This window comes from Salarias fasciatus, chromosome 12 (genome assembly GCF_902148845.1).
Source record: "Salarias fasciatus chromosome 12, fSalaFa1.1, whole genome shotgun sequence".
NCBI lineage: Eukaryota > Metazoa > Chordata > Actinopteri > Blenniiformes > Blenniidae > Salarias > Salarias fasciatus.
This window is the reverse complement of record NC_043756.1, coordinates 14,270,500-14,282,382: the sequence shown is the minus strand read 5'-3', so window position 1 is coordinate 14,282,382 and position 11,883 is coordinate 14,270,500. Positions and strand designations below refer to the sequence as shown.

The 11,883-nt window shown below is 43.3% G+C and overlaps 1 protein-coding gene across 1 annotated transcript; it reads left to right on the top strand.

Moving 5' to 3' along the window:
* Nucleotides 1-2,101: 2,101 nt before the first annotated feature.
* Nucleotides 2,102-7,542, top strand: mat2ab (methionine adenosyltransferase 2Ab). The gene is made up of 9 exons (XM_030104839.1): nucleotides 2,102-2,303; nucleotides 3,410-3,487; nucleotides 3,661-3,783; nucleotides 3,869-3,981; nucleotides 4,067-4,210; nucleotides 4,330-4,548; nucleotides 4,629-4,811; nucleotides 4,928-5,061; nucleotides 5,629-7,542. Exons 1-9 carry the CDS (start codon nucleotides 2,210-2,212, stop codon nucleotides 5,729-5,731), a joined length of 1,191 nt encoding a protein of 396 aa, XP_029960699.1. The 5' UTR covers nucleotides 2,102-2,209; the 3' UTR covers nucleotides 5,732-7,542.
* The last annotated feature ends 4,341 nt before the right edge of the window (nucleotides 7,543-11,883 follow it).

Sequence of the window (11,883 nt, the reverse complement as noted above, 5' to 3'; positions counted from 1 at the left end):
TTGAATGCTTTTTTTTTTTTTTTTTTTGTGAGCCAGTCACAAACTACTCCCAGTGACAAGTGCATCAGATTTTAGATGAATCTGTCATTTTCAGTTGAAACTCAAAGACCTGAATGATGCTTTGAGAATGTACAATGCTCCTTAGCTGAAAGCGGAAATACTCTGATCTACTCTCGGTTTCCAACTCAAGGCCTTTTAAAAATAAAGAAAGAAAGCTCCATATTGAAGCAACCACGACCTCTTGTAGAGACATTAATGAAAGCCATCTGGAGCTCGGAAAGGTACAACATGTTCGCAATCACAGATTTTGATTATATTACACACCAGGGCCTGAAGCGTTGGATGGAAGGGGAGCTTTTTGAGCATAAAATAATCTACTTAAGTTGAGATAGAATATCTCCCGTGTGTCCGTGGTTCACTCTTTGACGTTGTTGAAACTGTATTTCCAGGTTCATTTGGCCGTGACACACAGGTCTGGTGCTCTTGTTAAAGCTATAATGATTGTATCAGAATTGTTATCAGTCTTGGTTTATAACAAATGGAATGGTTTTGCTATGATGCATAAAATAACTTTTTTTTTCAACTCCGTAAATGATAAACATTTTAAGTTTTACATTTCATGTAGACCAAATTATGGGTCTGTAGCAAAGAGGTGTTGATGTTGCATTTGAGGTTTCTCGTGTCATTTTCTGCTTTCATTTTATTCAAGTGAGGTTTGTGAGGAGTTATAGTCTATCCTAGATAAAGGTGAGCATCATGATACACTCTAAACGGTGGTAAGAGGTTATCTAAAACGACAAATGTTTATTGGGGCAATTGTGTTTGAACTATAACCAAAAGTCACTCGTGTTATCAGTATGATATAATTCAATAACACAGCTGATACTTATGTAGTGTGACATGGAACTTGAATTAGGTTGATTTGTAATCAGCTTGAAATGGATCCAGAAGACACTTTGGTTTTGAAGATGTAAGAAATACATTTGTAATTGAGTATTTGCTACAATAGCATAAGCATTCTAAGGCTAAGACCACAATCAATGACATTTATTTACCATCTAGACCTGATAGAGTTGAAATATGTTGTTGTATAGTCACATTTAACAGATTTAAGACTTGCAAAGACCTTTGGTCAAATCAAAAAAGGAAAAGAAATTCCTTGGTATGACTGTTCTTATCTTTATTTCGTGACAAGTCCTTTCTGGTGTGAGAGCACTGATATCCTTGAAGTTGTGTTACAGCAATTCAAAGTTCCATGCATACTGGAAGTAGGGAAAAAATGCCAAATTCATGTGAACAAGACTTCTCACCCAAATACTTTATGAAAATTGGCAAAAATAATGGGGTATTATGTGTATCTCGTGGGGTAATATTTTATGTACAGTAGGCTACGTGATGTAAATATAGATTCCTCAAAAGTAAGCACATATTTGTACTATTTTAAAATTGCAAGTTTACGGTTTTTATTGATGGTTAGTTGTTACTGCAGCCTATGTGTGATGTGAACTGCTGGTGATTTAAAATACCCCATTGTTGAATGATGAAAAAAGTTATGCTATTCAATCCTAAAATGACAAGACACACAAGACACACAAGACACTGTGTTATCATCTGCATTTCAAGATGATGTGTTTTTTAGTTTATTTTAGCGTAGAATATTATCCATGTGGGTAAATTTGTATAAAGGCAGGGTCTGGTGGGTTGCATAAATGCATTTTGCATAATGTCTTCTGTTTTTTTTTTGTGTGTGTGTGTGTGTGTGTGTGTGTGTGTGTGTGTGTGTGTGTGTGTGTGTGTGTGTGTGTGTGAATTATACTTCATACACGGACCCCTGCCACAAAGTTTTTTTTTTTACAAAAGTAATTCGACTAAACTGTCTCATCACGCTGGTTTCAGGTGTGTCGAGTAAAATTTGCTGGTCCACGGTACCACGATGAAATACTGCAAGCACGTGGTCGCTAAGAAACCGGGTTGTACCGTCGTACATTCCTTCTTTTCATCCCCTCCATAGGCTGAATGGTACGGTCCACCTCCTTTGCGTCATGACGTCTGTCTGCAGAGCATAAATACAGGAGCTCTGCGCTTCTCGTTCCATGCTCGGGGATCAACACGCCGACAGAGCGGAACTGCCGTACAAGGGAGCGACGATACCGCCATCCTACCCGCAAGTTTATACCGAAGCGCTTCTACAGTTGTAGCACCGAGAACCATGATGAACGGACAGATGAACGGCTTCCACAACGCCCTCATTGACGAGGACTGCTTCCTGTTCACCTCGGAGTCGGTGGGAGAAGGACACCCCGGTAAGAGTCGACTCGCCGGCCTCCTGCCTGTATGATGCAACCGCACACATCTAGACCAGTATGTCACGGCGCGCACGCTATCTGCACGCTGTTAACTCGCCTATCATCGTCAACATAGTAAGCTGTTAGGAAGCTGCTGTACACAGATCGAGTTTCAGGACTAATCGGCCTTTTTGGTGTGAGCCGGCCGGTTTCCAGAACACGCGTTTTTAGCTAATGTTAGCAGGCTAATCTTTATGTAGGTGGTGCTGCCGCATTCTTGACCCACTAACAAAACCCACCGTGGCGTGCAGGTCACGTTCCCTTTATTCGCCGCTAAAACCCGACCTCTTTTAGTACAACTTCATTAATTCTTTCTTCGTTTGACGTCTTAATGGACGTCTTGGGGCCAGCCTTGATGTGCGCGCGCTGGGACGATTACAGCCGCTGCTGACATAACATCCTGTATGCCGTCTGCCGTTAACACCGGGCACGTGCGGTTCACTCTTCAGGATGAATATTTCTCGTCTTCCGGTCCCCGTCTGGGTGCGCGGGATGTCTCCATCACTACACGTGCAGTTCTGCCGAAATGGCGACTGTCTGAGCGCATGAGCCACTCCCACCCTCCACTGTCCCACCCAGTGGCGCTAACGAGCCTCCTTTCACTTCCACACAGCGCCAGTGAGCTGTGTGCACTGGAGTCTGTTTCTACTAAACATGTTTAAGTCTAATTCCGTAAAGATTTATATCCTTCTCATTTAACACTTGATAACTCGGTATGTGCCGAGTTGAAGGGGACACGAGCTTTAACAATGAGGCCAAGTAGATAATGGACTTTTAACCAGCATTACTGTCATCCCATTAGGCTGTGCAGTGTTGTAACAAATAAATAATAAAATCCATTGCAATACAACGTTTGTCTTCATTGACAGTAATGGGTGAGATGTGAGGACATGAAGTGCTGCTTGTCCAGAGCCGAGACAGCCCTCGGGTCGCTGTTTAAAGTGCTTCGACTGCCTGTTGGCTGTTCAGTCGTTCAGTGTGTGCGCCCTGTTTGAAAGCCTGACGCTGTCGGTTGTATTGTCTTTAAACATTTCACCCATAGTTGAAATATTTTTCTTTTTCAGATAAGATCTGTGATCAGATCAGCGATGCTGTTCTGGACGCCCATCTGAAGCAAGACCCCGATGCCAAAGTTGCATGCGGTATGTAAAGAACTTTAAAGTGATATTCATCTTGACTTTTGAGAAAAAAAAAAATATTTTTGTTGTTAGAATAGCCACTGTGTTAAATAGATCATGCCCTAGTTGAAATATGTTTAAATAAAATTCCGTTGCAGAAGCTCCTTGCATGATTTCATGTGTTTTGTCTCATGCAGAGACTGTTGCCAAGACTGGGATGATCCTGTTGGCTGGTGAAGTGACATCGCATGCCACAGTAGACTACCAGAAGGTCGTCCGTGACACCATCCGTCAAATTGGCTATGACGACTCCTCCAAAGGTTTGCTATGTTGTTTGACAGGGCATTCTTTACTTTGCTTGATCTTCGAGTTTTCGTTCCTTATAATCGTCTGTCTTTTGCTCAGGATTTGACTACAAGACCTGCAACGTTCTCGTGGCCTTGGAGCAGCAGTCCCCAGACATTGCTCAGGGTGTTCATATTGACCGCAATGAGGAGGACATCGGTGCTGGAGATCAGGTTTGTTCTGATCAAGGAGGCTCTTGAATTGCACGCAATTAATTTTCGACGTCTTGATACTGAACATGTGTTGCTTTGCCCACAGGGTTTGATGTTTGGATACGCCACAGATGAGACTGAGGAGTCGATGCCGCTCACAATTGTTCTTGCCCACAAGCTGAATGCTAAAATGGCTGAACTGAGGCGCAATCTCACCCTCCCCTGGCTCCGACCAGACTCAAAGACACAGGTACTTCAGGCAGAGTTGAAACATATTTGGAAATGTTTCTTTTTGTCCAAATGAGTTGGAATGTGGAGAAATAGGTTGACCTAATCGTTCATACTGTTTTGTTTTTTTTTTTCTTTCAGGTCACTGTACAGTACCGCCAGGACCGCGGTGCCATGCTCCCTGTGCGAGTGCACACAATTGTCATTTCTGTTCAGCACGATGAGGAGATTTGCCTGGAAGAGATGAGAGATGCTCTGAAGGAGAAAGTCATCAAGGCGGTTGTTCCCTGCATCTATTTGGACGACGACACCATCTACCACCTGCAGCCCAGTGGGCGCTTCGTCATCGGAGGACCACAGGTCGTTGTCGTCATACGCAAAGGTCACCTAAGCCCTGTGTTGTGAGATACCTAACGTGGTGATCTGTTCCTCTTTGACAGGGAGATGCTGGTCTCACTGGTCGTAAAATTATCGTGGACACTTACGGAGGCTGGGGGGCCCACGGAGGCGGAGCCTTCTCCGGGAAAGACTACACAAAGGTGGACCGCTCTGCTGCCTATGCTGCACGCTGGGTGGCCAAGTCTCTGGTGAAGGCAGAGCTCTGCAAGAGAGTGTTGGTCCAGGTGAGGAGGGTCACACGTCCAGTTGTTAATTTTGGAAATCGAGCAGGCTCCTGTCCATCTACTGAATTTTTTTGTGTGGTTTTATGAGTGTAATAAAACGATGTGTGCTGTATCAGGTGTCCTATGCCATCGGAGTTGCCCACCCCCTCTCCATTTCTATCTTCCACTATGGGACCTCCAACAAGAGCGAGCGGGAGCTTCTTGACATTGTGAGGAAGAACTTTGACCTCCGTCCCGGAGTCATTGTCAGGTAATGTTTAACATCAGAAGCCACCGGTTCATCAAAGAAACGGCCTCTGGCTGCTAACTTTTCACTCATTAATTTATTTTCTGAGCCTCAAGTCTTGGATTCTCAAATCAGTTATCTGAGGCAGTTTAGTTTAATTTATTTAGTGCCTTGCTTTGCCACAGCTGGCATTGTTTGACGTAAGTCGTGAGGTGATATTAAACAGATATTGCTCTCTGTTTAATTATATAATGTTGCAGTGCATCTCATCGGCATTATTGAGGGAATAAAGTCTCATGCACTAAATTGGATATAGATGATATGAAGCCATAAAACTCAGATAGGTACTGTTTTTTAAGTTGGGTGAGTGGTTTCCATCTGCAGTATCCCCCTTTGGGTTGACAGGGTAAGTCCTGAAGCTTCACATTTTTCAGCCAGTTCTTTTTTTTTTTTTTTTCTTTCCCCCCCCTTCCTTCCTTGGGTTTGTTGTTCATGACTCCCCGCTGGCTAAGGCCAAGCGCTCTGCCCGTGTGTGTGCATTTAAGCTGGATGAATGTGACTGCTGCTAAATTTGATGATTATGTATTCCAGGGATCTGGATCTGAAGAAACCCATATATCAGAGGACCGCAGCCTATGGCCACTTTGGCCGGGAATCCTTCCCTTGGGAGGTGCCCAAAAAGCTCAAATACTAAACCTGTTAAGCTTTTCCCCCCAGGCCTGTTGGCGTATGCTACAGAGAAGCCTCCAAGGTTCCGGGGGTGAAATGCGGTTGTCTCCCTCCCTCCCTCCCCTCTCCTTCTCTCTCGTACTCTGCTATCGTTTAGCACATCATGACTCCTTTCTGCACTCCTCCCACCTTTGTCTTGTTACTGTTTTCTGCTGGTTGCAGTATCGTGCTGGGTCCCAGGAGGCTTGCCCCTGAAACTTGATGTTGTGAAGAACTGCACAGGTTCCATGAACTCGTGCGATATTAGTAGACGTTCTCCTGTGTCTTGAGGTCCCCCCTGCTTTCTTGTGCTGAAAAGCGTATAGCAGTGTTCTGTTCTCCTACTCGCTTCCCCTACCTGTCAGTATGTGGCCAGTCCTAGTGTCATGGAGGTAACATAGTGGGCTAAATGTGATTGTCTTAATTTACTGGTGCTACTGATGAAAAAAGAGTCTGCATGACATTTGAAGTTATTTCAGATCATTAAAAAAAAAAAAGCATAGCTCTGATAGTTTAGGGGTCCTCTGATGTGGCACAGTCCCCATTAAAGCTCAGCTTGGTTCTTAACATTCCTCCTTGTCAGTCTGGAAAACTAGTCGTCAACCCAGTGCTCTCTTCACCTTTTTGTTAGCTTTAATCCCCTCTTCTTTGTGGAGGATGCTAGAATGGCACAATTAAAATTCAAGCGTCGTGGCTGTTTTTCTCTAAAATGCTATGCATTGCAGACAAGGGGCAAGCCAAATCCGAATCATTGAAGCTCTCGAGACGAGCGTAAGGCCTCAGATTCCCCTACAGACCTTTGCTGTTTTCTGACGTAATACAGAAAAGTCAGAAGCTGCTATGTCACTGCTCTGGTCTGCAGAGGTATTGTGAATACTTGATGGTAACCGGGAGAGGTGTTTATGCATCAAAACTGAATTTTAAATTAGTCCTTTTTTTAAATGTAGTATCATTGCTTTTTGATAGTTTGAAGTGACTAAAGGCCCTTTTACTCCTGAAGGTTATTGATGGCAGGTGTAGCTACAGAGAAACCTGGCTCCCATCTTTATCCTTGAAGGAGTGCGTTCTTTTGCAAGAATCCTATCAGCTAGGAGTAAAACTACACTATTTATTTGTTCTCTGAAACTCGGTGTGGATACAGAGAAGCCGAGTTTTCAGAAGGCAGCTTTAAACAGACATGGTTATTGAATTTTGAATTCCTGATGACTTGATCATTTCAGTGTTTGGCTTGAGGCTCCAAAGTGTCCTACAGAAAAGCTTTGGCTCACCTCAACAAGAAAGTTGTCACTGGCTACTGTAAATGACTATTTTGCAACCCGTTTCTTTTTTTTTTTTAATTTTTTTGGACTGCAGATCTTATTTTTTTAGGTGGGCTAGTTTTGAAATTCCACTGAGGGAGAAAAAAACAAAATGATCTGGTGCAATTCGTTGGCTCTTATCTTTCCTCACTGATAGGATGGCGACATTTGGTTGGTGTAGTACAGAGAAACCAGCCTTGTTTACATAGCCGTCCCATGAGTAGGATAGGATTTCATGTTTGGTTTATGTTCCCTTTCTACAACTCTGGGGGGGTCATCCCAATGGCTACAGTAAGTGAAAGAGTGCCTTTTCTATTTCCTCTACCCCCCCCCCCCCCCCCCCCCCCCCCCCCCCCTCCTCCTCCTCATTTACTTTTCTTTTCTCCCCTTCCACCAACATGCGTTCAACTTCCAGAGGAACAAGTAGCTCATACTGTAACATGCTTCATGTCTAGACTGGGTAGTTTCCTAATGCTCTGTAATAAACTACTCCTCAAACGAGTTTGTCTGGTTGACCTGTTCATTCCACACGCAGCACAGCGTCATCGGGGCTTGTGATGCTTCAAACAGCTGCAGTAAGTAAACAAAGTGAGATACAGGTTATCAGTCTAGATACTGGGAGACAGTCTGCACTCCAAATGCTGTACTTTACTGCAATAAGACTGATAAAAGACGGTGTGCAAAATAACCGGTTGGGATAAATCGGAACTACATTTCTTCAGGAAAATGTGCAGTGTAATTTTATTAGGCCACTGAATTGGAACTGAGAATTGTGAGATTTTAAGGAGGCTAGAGATTAGATGTACAATTTGATATTTTATATGGCACATGCAGCGTCAAACTTGCACAAGGAAATTTCTGAGCACAGTCATTCAAACCTGCAGAGAAATAAATGCACTAAAATTTTAAGATATCTGCCACACAGAAATGGGCTTGTTTTCTCAGTCCTATGTAGTGTCTCACAGTGGGTGTTTTGTTGGGTCAGTATCACAGATAGGGTTTGGAGTGCGACGCAACGTCGACAAAATGAATCCCGCTATCAGATCTGAAGCAATGTGGTTGGATGTGTCGTATCATTCCTCAGACCGTCCGCGAGCCAGTCGGGAACAAGCAAAAGGCCATAAATACCAAGACCTGCGGATGGGTCGTTAGCTTTGGGTTGACATTAACTCCTTATAGGGGAAGGGACTGCTTGGTGACTTCTACATTGTGCCACATTTCATCAAGACCAGGAATGCTGATTTTAATGATAGTCAAAAATGATTCTGTAGTTGTGATAAATGTTAATATAGCTGGTGCTGTTCCAGGATTCAAAAAAAGTATGAAAATTATTCCAGTGCACATCGGATTTCTCTTGGTTTGACAAATTATCTCTGTCTCTCAGCTGATGCAGCAGATGCTCTGTTGGGAAAAACATCTGTGAAGCTATCTGTACGTAGAACTAATGCGTGTTACAATATATTGAATTTTAACTGCACAGAAAGCACCTGATAACCTATAGTTGCACTACTGTTTTGCAAGCAAACATTATACTGTTAGAACTATGTGACGTGAGAAAATTGCATTATTTTTAGCAGAAATCCATTTCCACGTTATGAATAAATGGAGAAATATTATCCAGCAATACCTAGTGGTTGCTTCTGAGTTACGTAACATGTGCCTCATTGCAGGGTTAAAGTCTCATCCTTTTATTGAAGGACAATGATCAACCTTCATTCACAGATCACTATGACAGGAGAGCTACACATCTTTCACTGCTCAGCTTTTTAATTTCGGCTTCTATATATTCAACAGACTCACATTTACCCAGATGGTTAGGTTAGGACTTTTATCTTCAACCAGTGACAGAAACCAAAGGAGCAGCTGTCAGAGTGGATCAGAGTTCAGTGTTTTTGTCAGCTGGTGTGTCCGACCTGAGGGGGAACAGCTGGAGGGACGGTACAGAAGTGTACGTGGAGCGAGGAGCGTCTCACACGGCGCTCCTCGGTCGGCTGCTGCCCCGAGCGGTGCCGGCTGCAGCCTCTCATCCTCAGCTGACCCTCCTCTTGATCAGGTTATCCTGGCCCGGGGCGGCCGTCCACGCCTGACTGAAAGGTCAGCGTGATATTACTTTGACAGGTATACTCGGGACCAAGAGGGCAGGCTGAACTTTAGAGCGAGGTCAACTCCAGGAGTTTCTCGGTATTTGCAGCCTGAGAGCCGATAGAACGTCAAAGTTTATCTTGTTTTAGAAAGCCATGGGACTCAAAGATAGATTCTGCAGTAAACAGTGAACTATGGGGCTTAAACATGCTGATCTTTGAGAAATTCACTTTTGAACATCTTTTCAAAAGATAAACCCTCTTCAGTCACATGTCTGTAACGATTTTGCTGATTTGGAGACGGGAAAGAGAGACAAACAGTAATACAGTTTAGGTTTTGTGCATGCACAGCCATATTTGGTTTCATGATAAAGTGGTTTGATTTATGAAACAATCAGGACACAGGGTTTTAAAATGTCATCATTCTTTGCAGTGGATAACAAAGGAGCAAAGTCTGACCCAGCGGGAGAAAAACCCCTCCGCTGGGACTGTAGACAACATGTTGTGACAGCTATTTGTATTTGTTTTCATGTGTTTCAAAGCCCTGTGCTGTGGTGCAGCCTCCTGTGGAGGATTCTGGATCATTGCACTTGAAAAAAAAGAAGGTTTTCTCTGCTTTTATCACTTTATTTCATATAAAGTCGTCGGTGAGAACAGAAAAGCGTAGCAGTGCTGTGGCTGTGTTTGCCCTGCAGTGGACTAGTGCCTCGTCACCTTGGGCGTGCGCCAGCGCCCAGTGGCTCAGCGTTGGATGAAGCAACATAAAAGGCAGCTGTAAGTCAGCATGACCATGTCCAGGTGTGACCGGGCTGAGATCCACAGAGGCATGATGGGAGGAGCTCGCTGCTGTTGGCTGATTGCTGTCGGAGCAACACATTTTGAAACACTAGTTTCATTATTAACGTTTGTTGTTACTCATTAAACAATATGTGCCGAGAGTGAGCCGGATAATAAAAAAGGGAAAGGACCGGATGTAATAAAAACATTACATTTGCAAAACTAGGTTACATAAAACAATGACAAATCAAAATGTTTATTGTAAGGGAGACTCTACTGAAACAATACGGAAAACAGTATATTGACCACACATGCATTCTTTTTGCTAACTTGCTTCAAAGTGAATGGACTGAAAGAGGCTTTTCTTTTCCCAAACAGGATCCAACATTCAGATCATTTGTGTGAAAAGGTCAGGAAAGACATCGTCCGTGATTGGACTGAGGTAAACAGAAGCAATCACCTGAGCGTCGAGTCAAATGTACCTTGACTCGGAAGCAGAGATCACAAACAGACACAGACACAGCAGGAGTGTTGACTCTGTGACCCAGAGTCTGCCGAGTGTCATCTGCTCAACATGTTAGGGACACGTACAGAACATCAGAACAAGGTAGAGTTCTTGATCCTGTGAGCCAAGAGGAAAAGTAAAACCTTCGCTGCACAGATATCGCGGTGAAGTGAACCAGACAGAGAGGCATGTGGCGATTGGCCGTTGGCTCCTCGTTTGGCTTCCAAAACGCTGCACCAAGACGAAGGCATCAGCAGCCGTGCCTCGTACTTTCAAACCCAGAGAACAGGAGGCAGAACTTAAAACACTTTAAGCCAAGTGTTTGCATTAGGAGTTGGCTTTTATTTTTGGTCCATTATAACCAGATCCCATTTCACAAAAAAGCCTTTGTTTTCACGGTCTGCTGCACTGAGTGAATGTATGCTCACAGCCCAGAATCAGCTACACCCTGTGGTGCGATGCACTTCTCCTCACTGCAGCTATAACCACCTTGCTGTAACCCTTGCTGATAAAATACTGAATCTATTGCCGCACAGTTACCTACAGTACAAGACAGGTGTATGATTTTAACCAGGTTGCATGTCCCGGTGTTGTCAGTATGGCCATGCATGGTTCCCAGAGTTTGTCGAAGTCCTTCCTTGGTGACATTCGTCAGTCGTTCTAGTCAAACGCCATTCAGCAGTTCCTTTGTCCACATTTCCAATGCAGGAGCATCCATACTTCTTGGAGATATAACACTTCATCCCATGTTGGAAAAGGTTATTTTCTCCAGTGCTGATATTTGCGGTGGACACATTATCTGTTTATTCCATGATGATATGGAACTTTCAACCACAAACATTTTAAAATATGAATGGTTCATCATTTACTCATGGTTTTCACATCCATTGACAGACTTGCACATTGGGCTCAAAGATCAAACCATACTTTCAACCTTGTTCTTGTTATTTGTTAATTTACTTCCAAAATGTTTGATGCTCTCTTTTAGTTCAGTCCAGCTCAACAGCAGCTTCCAGGTCTGACAAGGAAACAGGATGAAGGAGTTTTCAGTCCTTTTATAGTGAATTTAGTGCAGAGTACCAAATCTGGCAGGATGTATGAGAGTGTTTCGTCTTTAGAATCTCTCTGATTTCCTTAGAAATCTGTTATTTGAGCAATTTGATGAAACTGTAACATTGGTTTTGAAGAACTGTCACAATCTCAAAGTAAAGTAAAATATTTCTGAGGATGGCTTGGTCCCATAGGGGTCACAGGCACATAAGACCTGCGAAAGATACTCCTTGAGAATCATCATGTTGCTGCCTGTTTTACTCACAGGTCATTGTTTGGAAATGAGTTCCCTCATGTACTTTTGAGTAGTTTTTCTTAACTAGTTTTTTTTCTCTTGTTTGTTATTTATTTAGCAAAACAGCGTTTTTGTGACTTCCAGTGAGCACAGTGAATCTAAGCATATAAGAACATTCCTGGTTGAATGTAT

Excerpts from the sequence above, each read along its gene's own strand:
- mat2ab (XM_030104839.1), top strand. The coding sequence starts at position 2,210 with ATGATGAACGGACAGATGAACGGCTTCCACAACGCCCTCATTGACGAG. Across the intron at positions 4,812-4,927 it reads GCAAGAGAGTGTTGGTCCAG|GTGTCCTATGCCATCGGAGT; the intron begins GTGAGGAGGGTC and ends GTGCTGTATCAG. Across the intron at positions 5,062-5,628 it reads CGTCCCGGAGTCATTGTCAG|GGATCTGGATCTGAAGAAAC; the intron begins GTAATGTTTAAC and ends TATGTATTCCAG.